The 17,450-nt window shown below is 34.6% G+C and overlaps 1 protein-coding gene across 2 annotated transcripts; it reads right to left on the bottom strand.

Moving 5' to 3' along the window:
• Positions 1-1,873: 1,873 nt before the first annotated feature.
• Positions 1,874-7,795, bottom strand: LOC126702526 (ADP,ATP carrier protein ER-ANT1). 2 transcript variants are annotated; one of them, XM_050401244.1, is made up of 4 exons: positions 7,635-7,795; positions 4,846-5,134; positions 3,267-3,638; positions 1,874-2,449 (listed from the first exon to the last, which is right to left on the bottom strand). In XM_050401244.1, the coding sequence occupies exons 2-4, from the start codon at positions 5,101-5,103 to the stop codon at positions 2,138-2,140; spliced, it is 942 nt and encodes a 313-aa protein (XP_050257201.1). In that variant the 5' UTR covers positions 5,104-5,134; positions 7,635-7,795; the 3' UTR covers positions 1,874-2,137. The 2 variants fall into 2 exon arrangements, with proteins under 2 accessions (XP_050257201.1, XP_050257202.1); XM_050401245.1 differs by having other exon boundaries at positions 4,846-5,180; positions 7,635-7,737.
• Between the last annotated feature and the right edge of the window lie 9,655 nt (positions 7,796-17,450).

Genomic DNA, 17,450 nt, shown 5'->3' with positions numbered 1-17,450 from the left:
TAATGATTTCTACCCACCAGTATTGATAGTTCCTTGGATATCAGTAGGTTGATAAGTCTCGAGCGCTGATGATCTTTGGGTTGTATCCTATAAAACAAGAACACTGAATCAGAGGAGACCGGTGGGGACTGGCCAAAAGTCCTCCGATGGCAAAGTTAGTGAACTTGGAATTCTCTATAAGAAGGGAGTGATTTCTTGAATAAAAATGTCTGAATGACTTACCTTCTCATCGAAGAATCCTTATATAGTATGTGTGGAACGGTTATCTGTTTAATAACCGTTCTTAATGTCGAGGAGTCCGGAGAATTGGGGTAACTTCCATAACCGCTATGGAAGTTACCTCAGTTGGACGACTCGTTCCATAGTGGTTAATGGAGAATTTGGCACTTAGTAGTTCAATCCAGTGAACTCGTCCATCTTTCATTAAGGACGGACGAGACTATCTAGGGCGGTTCGTCCTTGTCCAAATGATTAAGGATGGATAAGATTCCCATGGGATCTTGTCCGCCCAAAGACGGACGAGGTTAGCAAGGATGCTGGGACGATCACTTCGCTTGTCCGGTTCGCCCTAGTTGGTCTTTCATTGGACAAGCCATATGGACAAGTTCAGGAGTTGATGTTTTTTGTGACACCATCAACTACTAAGTATGCTCTCTCATCATTGTTGGTGCATCAAAGTTTACTTTCATAAAAGGGGAATGGAGTCCCACACGCTCCTTCTAGGTTTTTCTTCACTTGCACAATCCCAAGATAGGATATGGGAAGCATAAATATAATTAATTTTTCTACTTGAAAGCATAGGGTCAAGAACTTCTCTTTCACTTTGCCTCATAATGAGGTTTCTAGTCATTCATATTGTCACAGCAAAGGGGGAATAATATGAAATTTCGCTCTTCCTTGTTAAGTAGCTTCAATATTTCTCAAGAATAAAACACAAATCTAACCCAACAATTGTAAAATCTAGTAGACCAGGATAAGGGCCCATGCTCAGCAACTAATCAATTTATAATTTCTTTGAAATAAAATTCTTAAACCCCTAATTATTTTATTTTGAAAAAAATTCTTTTTGGGGGAAGGTAAGTTCTATTATGAAACCACTATGGGACTCTAGGAATTTTTACATAATTAGCCGTCATTTTGGGCTAGTCCTTGAAGCATTAAAAAAAAAGTATTTTCTGGTTGAAAATTGAAAGATTTAACTAAATACTAGTGCACGCTTCATTATTGCACATAACCATATACATATACACTTTGCACTGAAATTGTTACTTTCTACTGAAATAATGACTTCAAGTCCTAATTTTAGTGCAAAGCGTGTGTTTGCCTAAGAATTATTGTGCGTTTTGCGTTTTTGGCTGAGTTCCACAGTATTGTTCACGACCCAACCAAACTGCATTATTCATAACTTAAAAATTATTTTGCTATAGTGTTTTTAGCAATAAATTTTCAGTTTTTAACAAAATAAATGGTATTCAAACAGACCCAAAGTGTGTGTGCAGTTGCGTACAATAACAAGTGTAAAATAAATATTGCTCAAGGTAATATAATGCCTCATAATCATTCGCATTGAATTTAGGCAGCACAGGAAAGAAGATTTTTGAGGGCATGACTTCTTCACTCCTCCGATGCTAAAATTTGGATGTAAAGCACGATTGATGGCCTGATTGCGGAATATGATGATACAAGAAGATTTAGGTTCTCTACACAATCATTTCGAAGAAGAAATGAAACAACAAAAGAAGAAAATACATGAACATATTAGTGAGTCCAAAAAAGATAACTGACAAAACCACCACCTATTATGTGACTTGACATTGGGCAAAATTTTCACTTCGTGTCTTTGAAACAGTTCCAAAATAAGACAGAATGGTACTACTACCCAAAAAAACCTAGTTCTATTAATAAAAACTATTATCGTACAAAGTGTATCACAAATAAAACAGCAGAGTTATTAACTGTACAAAGACATTGCATTCAAGGAGGAAGCTGACCCAAAAGATCCATGTTTACTTCCTTCCTAGCCTCTTCTTTCTTTCCTTCATCTTTTCCCCTCTTTACTAAATGAAAAATTTCAATGGACCCTTCTTGGGTTAAAAATTTATAATCTATAATAATATACAAATCCTATGACCATGATTCACTTAAGAACTCCTTGATGTGGCTCAAAGGAATGACCATGTTTGTATGCAATTTTGTGAAGCTGATCATATCCCGCAAGTACCCCAGCCCCTGCCACACCAAGAAGCATATTTGCAGTGACTCCACGAAACAATGCTGCAAAACCCTCTTGGTGAACGATCTCTCTAAAAGCATGCATGGCATTACGGTACTTTACAGGTTGTCCAGAGGTCATCATCATTCTCCGTCTCACTGTGTCGAAGGGGTAGGCACAGACGCCAGAGACCGTTGTGATGCTCCAACCCAGTAGGAAACTAGCAAAAAAATTTCCCTGCAGAAAGGTAGATGGTTTACTCTGGAGGGTTGAAAACAAAGTCTAGAAACGGGCAGCAATTCTTTATTTTGAATAGCATGAAAGAACTTGAAATAGTTTTGTAAAGCACAATGTCATTCATGTGATTTCAACAGAACATGGAAGGATCAAGGATCAAGGATCAGATAAATTTGGAAATGAAAATAATCATGAAATAATTTCGTGAAAAGTTATCAACTTCCCTTATATCAGCTGTTCAAATTCATTGGACCAACTGACTATCTCCTACATGGGGACCATGAGTTATTGTTATCACAACAATAGCCAACCATTTGAATGTCAGTTAACTTTGTCAAGAATCATGCTTCCAGAATACAGTTAGCAGTCAAGATGCTAATTCACTCACTCTCGAGTAGATTCTCAAGCACATGGTTTTTTATTTTTTTATTTTAATTTTATAAGATAATTTATTAGAATTAGTGTCCTCAAAGAATTACAAGAGGACACTCACATGATCCAAAAAATCAACAATGGAGATAAATAACATCCACACCCCCCCCCCCCCCCCCAGAGTAGTCAAGGATCATGCTTCCAGAATACAGTTAGAGGTCAAGATGCTAATTCACTCGCTCTTAAATAGATTCTCAGCCACAGGATTTTCTTTTTATAAGATAATTTATTAGAAGAAAGTAGTCTCCTCAAAGAATTACAAGCAGACGCATATGATCCGAAAAACTAACAATGAAGCCATGTGACTTCCCCTTCACCGGGGCCGTGATCATAGTACTATATTCAAACAAAGATCTCAAAATTATTTTTAAATATAGAGGCTTACCTCAAAAGGCCCAACCAAAACAATAGGCTTCATCGTATCATAGATCCCAAAATACATGCCTCTATACAGAGTAATTCCCATGATTGAAGCCCCAAAACCCCGGTACAGGCCAATAATTCCATCGCTTGACAAGGTTTTTCTGTATACATCTATTATCCCTTTAAACTGGCGTTGACCATTAAATTGGCACTGCCTTCCATCAGTGCCTAGACGAGTACGTGCATAATCCAAATGGTATAGAAACAATGAAGTAGTTGCTCCAGCAGCACTTCCTGAAGCCACATTACCGGCAAACCACTTTATGTATCCATCCTTCTCTTTTGAGCGTCCAAATATGCTTTTGAAGTAACCTTTGAACGCAAAGTTGAAAGCCTATGGACAATTTAACATCTGTTTGGTGAAAACATTTGACAGGATTGTAATTTGCAGATAAATTTTTTAATAATTTTTAAAATGTACTGTCAAATGGCATTAAGCATGCAAACAAAAGTGCAACTTTCAAATGATATAGTAGAAAAACAATCCTTTTTGTATACAGCTTTGAATATCCTTTTCTAAGAAGAATGTTGCATATATATGGTAAGGTTTTTGCAATCTAATAAGCATAGGCCTTGCATGGATACAATGAAGCAGAAATTTACTATCTGCTCATTATTGATTCTCTATGCTAGAAATTTACAAAATTGGACATCAATATCCTAGGAAGCACAGACATAGACACGAGTATGACACGACAACATGAGCAATTTTTGAAAAATTGTAACATAATAGAGTTACCCTTAATGAAGTGTCCGTGCTTCCTAGTTAGTATCACATTTTAAATAATTATGTAGTTAAGTAATGCAACACCTTCAAGTGATTAGGTAGGACAATAGCTGAAGTTCTTTATGATAGAGAGTAAAAAGCCATTTCTAACAAGCCATCCCAAGCACCCAATGTACGTTTCTACAGGAAAGCTGGTCTGAAGTAGGACTTAACTGATCTTTTCAAGAATAATAAAATTGAAGATTTGTGCATATTACTAAAGAGATTACCAGCACATAACCCCAAGGAGGGGGAAAATAACAGGAAATTCATTTTATACTCTGAACTGAAATTTGAAACACTATTATTAACAAATCTAAGCCAGGATTATATACGAATTAATAATAGAAACCCCAAATGTAAGCTCCACAGAATGGGAAACAAAGAATGCAAACAGTTCATGAAATAAAGAATTCTGCATGTTAATAAATCCTGTGGGCAGTTTTCAACATACTTTTGCAGAAATTATATTTACAAATTCCAATTTTTGAATTACTTGTCTTTGTGAAAAGGGAAAAACTAATCACATAAAAAAAAAAAAAAAAAAAAAAAAAAAAAATTAAGACAACAATGTCAGGATCAGCTCTATTCTAAGAATAATTGTAAAAACAAGCTCACAAACAAAAAGAGTAACCATAGATTCTCACATTACAGGGAGCAATACTATAAATTTATCCATAATAAAAATACACATAAAACCATACTGTTAAAAATAAAAATATCCAGCCCAAAATCTTAAAGGGCAAACAAGATGTTGAGAGGAAAAGAAAAATACCTGAGTAGGGAAATATCGTATGACATTTGCCTGGTTGCCTCTCCAGAAAGACAACAGGCCTTCCTCTCTCAAGACCCTTTTGAAGCAATCACCAACACCCATATAAGGTCTCGTGAGCTGTCCTCTCTTTATCATCTCTCCTTGATTTTGTAACAAAAGTTTCACTCTTTCCATTGGTGCAGCTGCACTCCTTGATATCACTGCCGCTACACCTCCCAATACAAAATCTAGAGAAAATTTCTCAGATTGTGTCTTCATTCCTGTTATCTCTCAATTTGTCTCTTTAGCTCTGCAACAGTCAACCAAAAGAGGGGGGAAAGCAAGTACAAGAATTACTGGAAATGATAATTACCAAAAGATGAAGGTTTTGAGAATCTGACATAACAATGTAAGCTAGTGAAAGAAGAACAATAATTGCTAGGGTATAAATTATGTACATAGTTAATGTTGTGTATGTGGATATTCATGTGTACTTTTGTTAACACTATTCAAAATGCTAAGCAGATCCTTTCTCCCACAATAAAACCAAACTTTGCCAAGCTCACATTTTTCTGTTACAAAGGTATAGACTACTATTAGATTCTCATTTCAGATTTATGAATTGAATTCTCCCACTTGCAAAGAATCAATCATGTTAGCTTAACCGGATCACATAATATGTACTTCCTCAAGGTTTTTATCTAATATTGTGGGAGTCAATATGAAGACATCACCAGAATTTTATATAAAGTGCCTCCAACACGATTTTTAAACTTAAGAAAGCTCCATCTAATCTTCAACATGGGACTCTCTCACTTTCAAAGAATCAATCATGGTAGCTTAACCGGATGGTGTAAATTTTAGTTCCTCAAGAATTTCCTCTAAAATTGATGGAGTCAATATGAAGACATCACCAGAGTTTTATCTAAAGTGCTTCCAAGTTCCAACAGGATTTTTAAACTTAAAAAAGCTCCATGTACTCTTCAAGAATCAACTTAAGCGTGGTTAAACCTTAAAGGCTTGTTGGTTCTATAAGAAAGGTCAACATGAACATAGTCAGGCGTATCGTGTTCTCTCCCTTAAGCTTGTTAGATTGTACTTTATAGCTCTTATTGATATGTGAACGATATCATGGTTACTGGTAATAGTTTGACAATGATTCAAGAGTTACAGAATTATTATGTCAAAGAATTTAAAGTAAAGGACTTCTTCTTCATGTGCTAGGTAAATACTTGCACTCCCAAGGGGATTTGAAACCCCATCCTCACCCACCACCCCATGCTAATGGGGCTAAAAGTGCCATTTAGCCCAAAGGCCATTGGCAAAGGACTTCTATCATCTTAGTACAACCTGCGGATTGAGGAAGTTAATTAAAAGAAGAATCTTTTAATCACTGAATAATTTCCTCTTGGATCTTCTAAAACCTACTTGGCATTACCCAATGCACCACAAACAAATAAAACAGGAACAATTAAGACTCTCATGCAAAGATATGCTAAAAATTCTGCCAGTATGTTACATATACAACTAGTACTATAGATCATAAACTTTCTACTTAAAAAATGTCTACCATCCTTAAATTATATCTTACAGCTACCCATTATAAGAAGATGCATTGAGTAAGAGTAACAAAAAAACATTCCTCATAATTAGAAGCACTTCCAGTCTGCAGCTCATTAGAATCACATACAAGATTATTACTGAAGCATGACATTTTTTTTTCTCTCTCTCCAGTCAACACATAATCGAATTTCCTATGAAATTAATCTGACGTGACCGTCCAATCAACACTAATAATATCCCAATCACAACAACATCTTAGAACCGTAGGACTTAGATAAAATCTCCGCACTAACCACCTCAAATAATCCTCTTTATCAAAAAATTGTCAGAAAAGATAGAAACCCTCCTTCAGGAAAGCAATATTCTTATACCAATATTCTTCTAAAATCCCACTTCAAAGAGCCCCTTCTGTGAAATCATCAACCAGTTCAAAACGAAACCTTCCATTAACAACAAAATTTCAAAACCATACCAGTCTCTACAAATAAATTCAATGCAGAGAATCTCTATGCTAATCTCATTCATTCATTAGTGGCATTGTCTAGTCTCCTTTATAAGAAGAACAAGTTCAAACTCCCCATTCCCCACTTGTGATAACAATTGAATTATCACAAAAATTAAATTAGTTAATCTAAAAAAATGGAAACAAAAAACGAAATGTTTGTATCACACCTACTTTACATCTAATTGCACCTAATTTACATTCACATATAGCTACGAGCTATCCAAAAATATCCATTCCATTATCCTAATTGAACACTCCTAGTCATGTCAAACCCCAGAACCAACACTCTCGAGTTTCTATCACTAGCCCAAATGCCCAATTTAGCAAAGAAAACATATAATCCCAATAGCATGTTCAACCTCTCAGCTTAATGCTACCTAACAAGTTCGCAAGTTTTAGGCTTGAGAACTTTAGCTCCAAAACTTTTAGGCCTGAGAATGAGAATTTTATTTTTCTATAATTGGTAAATGTGACTGAACAAGGCTGACACACAGCCAATCCCAACTCATCCCCAAGAAATTCAAAAGGATAAGAAGAAGCCAAAAAAAAGGACATATATCTCTAATTCTCAGTTAATGTTATGGTTTTTAAGGTTGTCGGGTCCCAAAACATTGGAAAATCCAAACAGTACAAAAACTAGACTTTCATCTATAAATCCAAGATATTCTCAGCAACCAAACGGGCATGACATCAAATGTTGTAACAATGAAATATAATATTAAAGAGAGAGAGAGAGAGGAACCTGGAAAATGTTTGAGAGATAGGAAATTGGCGAAGTGGGTGAGGCTTGGCTTGGCTTGGCTGGTTGGGTTATTGAGAATTGAGATAAATGGGATGTTTATTAGTGGGACTCTCCTCTCGTGGCTCACAAATCACACCTCACCCGACACTAATGTATTGTATGGACTAGGATTGGAAAATTCACACCAAAAGTGGATTCCAAAATTTTTAGTTGTCATGTCATATTGTCACGTTTCATTGTTTTTGTTTGTGCGGTTGTGCTACATCAATCATTTTTTTAGCGGTAGGAATTTGGAATTTGGATGGATGAAGGAAACAACTTTCAAGAATCGGAATAGATTATTACTGTAGGAAAAGATAAAAAGAATGTATTGATTTAGAAAAAAAATTAATTTTTTTAAATTTTTTTATAAAAATTGTATTAAAACTTTTCTAAAATCGTCAATAACAAATACTAAAGATACTGTTAACAAAAAACCTATTATTATTATGGGCTTTTATGGTTCAACTTTCTGGTGTGGGTAATGATGATGCCAAAGTCATCAGCTGGGTCACTCGTCCAATTCGGAGCTCTTGATGATCTTGTAGGACCTGCAAAATAAATGATGGATTGATCGAAGAGACCACTAGATTGTGCTTGGTGAGTGAGCCTCCAAAGCTCAAGTTATTATTAGCTCATATATTTTGTATGTAGATAGCATTTTGTAATAGTTTTTTGACGTACCTTAGCAAACGGATAGATTGTCCCTTTTATAGTTGACTTAGGTAGCTGTTGATCATAAATGAGGGTGATTATTACCCTAATTGTAATGTTCTTTGTCTTGATAAAAGAGTTTAAGGCTTTTAATGGTCGTTATTGAATGTGTTGGGTGGTTACTCATCTATGATGGCCTACTAATGACGCAATAACCGTCTATTAAGATGGACGACCTTAATAATTTTTATGGATTCATCAGGTAATATAAACATGGATTGGATATTTAGATGTGTAGTGATATGAACACAATAATTTCACAACAAAATTTAAATGACAAACTGTTATTGGTTTTCACCTGGACCCGTTACTAATACAACTTTTTTATCTACCATTAATAACATGCCACCTAGCTTTGTTATAAAATTGTTGTACTTGACTTTATTTTATTTGGATCTAGGCCAATTGTGCATTAACATCATATTTACTCTTTTGTTATTGGAACTAATAAAATGCAATCCAGTCTTATCTTCTACATTGTTTAGTGGAAGGGGGAAAATACATAGGCCCAAAGTACACGGGCCATTGTGAGAGCTCACTCAACCTAGACTAGCCCAAATGAGCTTGACAATAGAAGGGATGACAATGTGATAGGGCAAGGCCGAAGGATAGGGTCTTCACCCTTGCCTCACGTGGTTTTGTCTTACCCTATCCCTGTTCCGCCTAGGGATGACAATATTTACCCAACCCGACCTGACCTTAATGAGGCGGGTTTTACCCGACCCGTGAAACATTATGGGTGGGTTTGAGTTTTAATAAACCAACCCATAATGGGTTCAGGTTGGGTGCGGGTATTATGCAAGCCCGCCCTGAACTCAACCCGTATATATTAAAATTACTAAACTACCCTAATCTCACATTCTTAATTCTCATTCTTTCTTAGCCGCCCCTCCCCCCAAGTTGTCACTTTCACCAAGACACCAACGCAACCCACCCTCACGCCCTCACTCTCACTCTCTTAACCTGCCGCTGGCCACCCACCGTAAGCCCTCCCTCCTCCCTGCGTTGACGCCATCTACCCCTTTATCTCATGAGTTCATTCGCCACCTTTTTTATTTTTTGGTTTCGTTTCCATATCTAATGATTCTGAACACAAATAACTGGCTTTGATAAAAGTCTTGAACATATATTAACATGGATTGTGTTAAATTTATGGTGGCTTCATGCATTAATTGTGTTAAATTTCTTGTTTTAGTGTTTTACATTTTTTTATTATTATTTCATCTTGAAAAAGATTTAGGATTTTTGTATTTGTGTTTGTGATTTTGAAAGGGAAAATGAAAAATCTGAAATTATAATATATTTGTGTGATATTATTTGGTGTTTTACAGTTTTTTATTATTTCATCTTGAAAAAAATGTAGGATTTTTGTGTTTGTGTTTGTGATTTTGAAAGGGGAAATGAGAAATCTGAAATTATTGTATATTTGTGTGATATTATTTGGTATTTTATAGGTTTTTTATTATTTCATCTTGAAAAATATTAGGATTTCTGTGTATTATTTCATCTGTAAAAATTGTATTTTTATATTTGCTAGTTATAGATGAAGTTTATTCTATTTTTTAATTCATTTTTTTTGTTTTTTTTTTTTGTAGGTTCTTCAACTATGCCAAGTTTTGTTGAGGAGGTTAATTAAGTCTCCAAGCAATTTCCAAGTCAATTGCAAGCAATTGGAGGGAGCATGGGAGGCTGGAAGAGTCTGCTGTAACACATACTTAGAGTCAAATTAGTTAGAATTGTAACCAAGCACTAGATGCAAATTCTTGATGATGTGGATCCTAATGAAGAGGATGGAAGATTAGTTTGAAGTTTTAGCTTTTGTTTCTTATGATGTTGGTTTTTTAAGATGTTAGTTTTATGATGTTGTAGCCTTTTGAACTTGTTGTAATGGTCCTAGATTTATTTTGTAGCTTTTTTTTTTTTCTTCTTCATTATTATTATTATTTTTAATGTTTATCACGTGGTTGATTGAAAACAATGGATTTTGAATTGGGCCCATTAGGACCAAGAATCCAAATTTTATGTTTTATTTTTTGCTTGTTTATGTTTGATTTGAGTTTATGTTTCACTTGGGCCATGGTACAGGGCATAAAGATTCATGCAAAACATATATTTTATTTGGCCACCATTTGGGCCACGGATTGCACCCTGAAGTCACATGGCTGGGCGAGGCCTGTGGGGGCGAGTTTGGGGGTTAAAAGAACCCCGTTTATTAAACGGGGCGAGTTCGAATATAAAGGAACCTACCTCGAACTTGACCTGTTGCCATTCCTAGCCCTGCCCTGCAATTATTACAATTTTTTTTAATGAAACCTGTTTATTAATAAAATTATACTTGAAATTACAACTAAATTTATCCCATTAAATCAACCTAAGTTTTAACAAAAACTTAATAATATAATCCAAGTGTTTAACAATATAATATTATAACAAAAACAAAAATCTCATATTATAGCACATAACAAAATAATCCAAACTCCCAATGCATAACAAATTTGGTACCTTATTTCCAACCTTGCTAAAGAGAAACGAAGGGTAGAGAGCCACATTAAGTAGAATAAAATAAACTAATATTAATATATTTGTTTAAATAGTAGGTTTTTAGAATATGAAAAATTTACAATTATAACTATTGTCAACACGGGGCGAGGTGGGACGGGATGGGTCTAAAAAGTCTAAATCCATCCCTGTCCTTTCCCGTGGTGCGAGGCTAAAATCTCACCCCACCTCTTTTGTGGGGCAAGATATACCTACGCGGAAGGAAGCGGTCAAGGGCAGGTCAAACAGAACAAGGCAAAATTGCCATCCTTAGACAAAAGGCTAGAATCCTTAAGCATCTCTGTGGCATCCTTTGTCAGCACAAGGCTTGTATGATGATTAGGAACTCAGACATAGTTCATTGGTTAGAATATTGAAATGTGGACGAGAAGTATCTCTCAAGGTCTATACAACGACAATAGAAAGCCTACCTTAGGCCAACTCTCACCAATAAGACTTAGACTCATGATTGAAACCCCTCCTCCCTACCCCCAATCTCAAAGGAGCATCTGTAAGAGGTCACCTCCCCATCACATCCGCATTTATTGCCTTTCACCGATCGCTATCATTTTATATTAAATGCAACAAGATAGAGACTACCATTTTACAGCATTAGGGAATACATTAAGAACATGTCTCCTTAATCGACTTGAGAGAATGTAATGTTGTTAGGACCTCTTCCACTTTATAAGTAATTGATAACCAATTCCATTGTTTTGAAACCCAGACCAAACTAACTTGTCCAATTAAGTTAATTGGGAACTTGCTCAAGGGTTGGTTTTAAGCACCAAGAACCAAAATTACCCTAAAAGTCCATGAACTGTTCAAACCGTAGTTGAAGCGGCTGATTTCTAGAACCGGACAGGATTCAAATACAGTTTAGACCATGCTCATTATTTATTAAAATGGGTTAAAGTTTCAAACAGTAGGATTAGAACTTGTGCGTGAGGCTTCTAACGCTCTAAAGTGAAAACAAGTTGGTTTTAGATTAAGTTTCAAAAACTTAGATATATTAAAAAAAAAAAACAATCAAATGCTCTCATTATACAATATATAATTAAAATCATAAATCTTTATTGTGACTAATATACTTAACATTATTATATGTGAAATATCAAAATTATTTGCTTGTTTAGTAATTATTTCTTATATTTGAAGGATTAAGTGTAATTATACTTTTTTTGTGTAGTATTTTTTTATATAAAAGTTGTGAAAATGTACTTGAAAATTATTTAATTTCTCTATATCTTTTTTTTTAATCATGACTGCTCATTTTTACAAATTTGTTCCATTTTTTATTTATTAAATAAATTATGACATTATCATGGTCTAACCTCGTTTGGACATCGATCTAATCTTGAAAACTTTGAACCTCTCCCTTTTATGATTCTTTGTGATGACGCCGAAAAATCACCAGTGAGAGCACCGGTATGGTGTCGGTCAAATATCCTCCGAAAGTTGAGTTAGAACTTTTCACAACTCTAGAGTGCCAAAGTTGGGAAAAATTATGCGTACCTTGATTTGTGAGGGTCTTAGGGCTTTTTATAGTAGTGTAGGGTTGACATTCGTGCCTTGATTAAAAAGATATTTCCTTGTAGGAGAGAAACTCTTTATTTTGCGTATCTTGTGGAATCCTTTCCTTATAGGAATCTTCTTGATTAGGGTTAAGTGTGGGGCGCAAGATTTTTCCTTATATACCTATGCGTGCAAACCACGCAAGAGACATGTTGAACCCATGAGCTTCATCTCGTCAACTTATTCTTCCATGAACGTCATTCTGGCCATCCCTAACCCATGCATTGATGACCTTTAGTTGTTCCTGTCATCCCCAATATGGATCGTCAGCCTTTTGGGATCAGTCACGAGAATATAAGCAAAGTCATCAACTTACTTTAGGATGAGTTTGGTTCAGTTTTTTGTAAAAGTGCATAATGAAAAAGTGAAGTTTTCAAAAAGTGCATAATGAAAAAGTGCATTTTCAAAAAGCTGAGTGTTTGGTAAAAACTGTTAAAAAGTGTTTTTTGAAAAAACTGAATGTTTAGCTAGCACTTATAAAAGTGGAGGTTTGAGTTGTAAATGACCAAAAAAGACAAGATATATATATATATTTATATATATAAAAGTGAATTTTTTGTTTTAATTATCTCTCTTAATGCAAGTTATGGACACAACATTTTTACAAAAATTTCACAATAAAGTCTATATGACAAGTTGTTAATGGTAGATAAAAAAAAATAATAATGTCATTAGTAGGTTCAAATGAGAACCAATAACAAATTACTCTGTAAAATTTATTATTAGAAGTGTTACGTTCACAACATTTTTCGCAATATTTTCACAACAAAATTTATGTGGAAAGTTGTTACTAGTTTTAATTTGAATCCACAACTGAAATTATTTTTTTTTATTAACCAATATTAACTAATAACAATCTGTTAGTTAAAATTTATTGTGAAAATATTGTAAAAATATAACAATAGCATTTCTCAATTAGGATTTTTTATTTTTTATATTATTTTTCCTTTCTTCATTTCACTTACAGCCATACGTTTCATTTCTTTTTCTTTTCCTTTTTTTCTTTTTTTTCTCCTCCACACATGTGTCCACTATCTCTACCCCTCTTTTATTTTCCTTTTCTCCCTATTCTCCCTTATTCAGAACGTTCCAGGAGCTCAATTTTCTCTTTCTTTCTCTAGCTCCCTCTTTTTTTTTTTTTTTACTTGATTCCAAAACTCTCTCTGTGATAAGAAAATTTTCCTTTTCTCCCCCATTCAAGAACATTCCAGGGAGCTCTCATCTTCGTCCCCAACCTAGTCCAGATGGGTAAGATGGCTTTTGTCCTTTGTCTTTGTCTTTTTTTTTCTTTTCTTTTTTTTGTTATGATTTGATTAATTTTAAAATTGTGTTTTTGAGTTTGTATTCTGATAATCTGATTATGCTTGAGTTTAGAGATGTTTGAGAGAAAGATTGTTGTGTTTGTAGTGTTTGTTCTGTAGTAGAGCAGCACGAAGAGGACCTTTGTAGCAGCATAGTGGGCAATTTGGTAATTTAACACTGCCTCAACGGTAATATTGATGAAACGCGTACAGACTTTCTGATTATGGACCTCCTGAGCTCCATTTTGCAAATGCACGTTTTCGTACCCGTTTGTTTCATTGTTTATAACCCAAAAGCTGCGTTTTCAAAAAAGTCAGCTCCAAATTAGTGTTTGGTAAGTATAAAACGCAACCTTTTGGAAAAAGTTGCGTTTTGAGTTTGTGAAGAAAACGTGCATTTGCAAAATGGAGCTCAGGAGGTCCATAATCAGAAAGTCCGTGCGCGTTTCATCAATATTACCATTGAGGCAGTGTTAAATTACCAAATTGCCCACTGTACACTACTACAAAGGTCCTCTCCGTGTTGCTCTGCTACAGAACAAACACTACAAACACAACAATCTTTCTCTCAAATATCTCTAAACTCAAGCATAATCAGATTATCAGAATACAAACTCAAAAACACAATTTTAAAATTAATCAAATCATACCACAAAAAAAAAAAAAGACAAAGGACAGAAGCCATCTGACCCATTTGGACTGGGTTGGGGACAAAGATGAGAGCTCCTTGGAATGTTCTTGAATGAGGGAGAAAAGGAAAATTTTCTTATCACAGAGAGAGTTTTGGAATCAAGTAAAAAAAAAAAAGAGAGAGAGGGAGCTGGAGAAAGAAAGAGAGAATGGAGCTTCTGGAACGTTCTGAATGAGGGAGAATGAGGGAGAAAAGGAAAATAAAAGAGGGGGTAGAGATGGTGGACATGTGTGTGGAGGAGAAAAAAAGGAAAAAAAGAAAAGAAAAAGAAATGAAATGTATGGCTGTAAGTGAAATGAAGAAAGGAAAAATAATATAAAAAATAAAAAATCCTAATTGAGAAATGCTACCGTAATATTTTTACAATATTTTCATAATAAATTTTAAGTAACAGATTGTTATTAGTTAATATTGGTTAGTAAAAAAATAATTTCAATTGTGGGTTCAAATTAGAACTAGTAACAACTTTCCACATAAATTTTGTTGTGAAAATATTGTGAAAAAAGTTGTGAACGTAACACTTCTCATAATAAATTTTATACAGTAATTTGTTATTGGTTCTCATTTGAACCTACTAATGACATTATTATTATTTTTTATCTACCATTAACAACTTGTCATATAGACTTTATTGTGAAATTTTTGTAAAAATGTTGTGTCCATAACTTGCATTAAGAGAGATAATTAAAACAAAAAATTCACTTATATATATATCTTGTCCTTTTTGGTCATTTACAACTTAAACCTCCACTTTTATAAGTACTAGCCAAACATTCAATTTTTTCAAAAAGCACTTTTTAACAGTTTTTATCAAACACTCAGTTTTTTGAAAATGCACTTTTTCATTATGCACTTTTACAAAAAGCTGAACCAAGCTCACCATTCTTCACAAACTCAAAACGCAACTTTTTCCAAAAAGTTGCGTTTTATACTTACCAAACACTAATTTGGAGTTGACTTTTTTGAAAACACGGCTTTTGGGTTATAAATGCTGAAACAAACGGGTACTTAGTGTCGTCAGCTACTACAGGGTAGTCAGGTATTACTTAAGCTTCAGGAATTATACTTATTACTTTGAATGGTCCAATTTTTAATACCATGTCCAACTCTACCAACGAAATTCCAAAATACCTCATTCCCCCCTCAAACTATTACAAAAGGTATGCATTTAAGATAACTATCACTGTGATTTTTCACTCCCAGATTTTGAAAATTATTGTGTTAACTTGATCTTCAGAATGCCTCTAACCAATCCCATTAGTTCTTCCAAAGTTTAGGAAGTAAGTAAGTTGTTTCCTTCTTGCATGCTTTTTCCCTTAAAACGAAAGTTATTTTAATTCTAATATATTTATCATGAGTCACAACGAAAACACATTACAGTTTTTTTTAATGATAAAGAAGGACTTCATTAACAACAAAACAGAGTTATATTACACGGGCAGTGAGCACAAAGGGATAAGATTAAATTTTCAACCAATAATATATCATGTTATTATAAATTAAATAAATAAATAAAAATTGACGTTGAGTATCCATTCACGCACCATCTAGTCAGTGTGCATTTGGTAATGCATATTTGCCTAAGCAATAAGCTGACTTGCTTGTTTGAATCTAACTCTTTTTTATTTTATTTTATTTTTTGAGAGAATTTGAAGCTAACTTGTTTTTACTTATTAAAGTTATTTTCTGTGTCGCCTTTCTCCATAAAAACACTTTATTGCACCACAAGGCCAAAAAATAATAATAATAATAATAATAAAAAATTATAGAAACAAAGTAAAACATGCCAATTATCAAGAAACTTGTAATTCAATTGGTTTGATATAACGAAAACATTTAAAATTCAAATATTTCGTTTCCATCTGTTAAATCTTATGTATGTTGGCAATTCATGATCAAAACATAAGTTTTAAGTGTTTTTAGAAGTTTATTTCTGAAAACAAAATTGTTGTAAAGTTTTGCAATTCAAAGAAGTGGCTCTTGTGCCTTCTATTCTAGATCTGTGGTTTTTGTATCCAAAACTCTCTCATATCTTCTACCAGTGATATTTTTTGAAGAAACTTAAGGTCTGTTTGGTTAGGGTGTTTGAACAATTGTTTTTAGTATTTAAACACTAACAACTGTGGGCTCCAAAAAAAACAACGCGTTTGGTAAGAGTGTTTTTTACCGAAGTATTTGAGTTATGTTGCTCATTTTAGGATGTTTAAGATCCGATGTTATAGAAGTTGTTACCTTAAACCAGTCATTAAAGGTGTTGAATCTAAATCTTCAAGTGTGATCTTGGAGTTGTAGACTAGAGGTCTATGTTGGAGAAAAGCTGCAATGGGATTTGGAAATGTGTGGATAGGTCAAGTCTGGGGGATTTTTCCGTGCACACTCAGCTCGTTCTCCGCTTTGGGGAGCCAAACCCGCACGGATTTGTTCTCGTCCCTGAGGCGCATGCCTTATAAGCCCTTGGAGCAAGGCATGGTGTACCACTCGTCACACATGTGTGGCCAAGTGGTACACCATGCCTTGCTCCAAGGGCTTATAAGGCATGCGTGGGGTGCTTCTCTAACCGATGTGGGACTCCAAGGATGCGGTGTAAAAGGCTACAAGGCAAGCCCTTGGCCCGAAGATCCGTCCATCCAAGGTTCCCACACTCGGGGACGAGGACAAATCCGTGCGGGCTTGGCTCCTCAAAGCGGACAACGAGCTGAGTGTGCGCAGGAAAATCCCCCACACCAACTTATAGTGAAATTGTTTACTTCGGGATTGATTAAGTCAAATCTCCCTAAGTTTTTCCTTTGGAACAAGTTGTTTCATAAGGTTTCATGGGTCACCATATCTTGTGTCATATTTACTTTTTTGCTATACTTCATATGTATGCTTAATTATTTAACCTAAAGCTTTCATAATTGATTTAATTTACAACTTTTGGCCTGAAAATTGGTTAAATACTGCTCAGGGATCTAAAAC

The sequence above is a fragment of the Quercus robur genome, chromosome 10 (genome assembly GCF_932294415.1).
Source record: "Quercus robur chromosome 10, dhQueRobu3.1, whole genome shotgun sequence".
Taxonomy (NCBI): Eukaryota; Viridiplantae; Streptophyta; class Magnoliopsida; order Fagales; family Fagaceae; genus Quercus; species Quercus robur.
This window is presented reverse-complemented; position numbering and strand designations above follow the sequence as displayed.

Excerpts from the sequence above, each read along its gene's own strand:
- LOC126702526 (XM_050401244.1), bottom strand. The coding sequence starts at position 5,103 with ATGAAGACACAATCTGAGAAATTTTCTCTAGATTTTGTATTGGGAGGT. Across the intron at positions 3,639-4,845 it reads TACGATATTTCCCTACTCAG|GCTTTCAACTTTGCGTTCAA; the intron begins GTATTTTTCTTT and ends AATTGTCCATAG. Across the intron at positions 2,450-3,266 it reads TTTTGGTTGGGCCTTTTGAG|GGAAATTTTTTTGCTAGTTT; the intron begins GTAAGCCTCTAT and ends ACCTTTCTGCAG.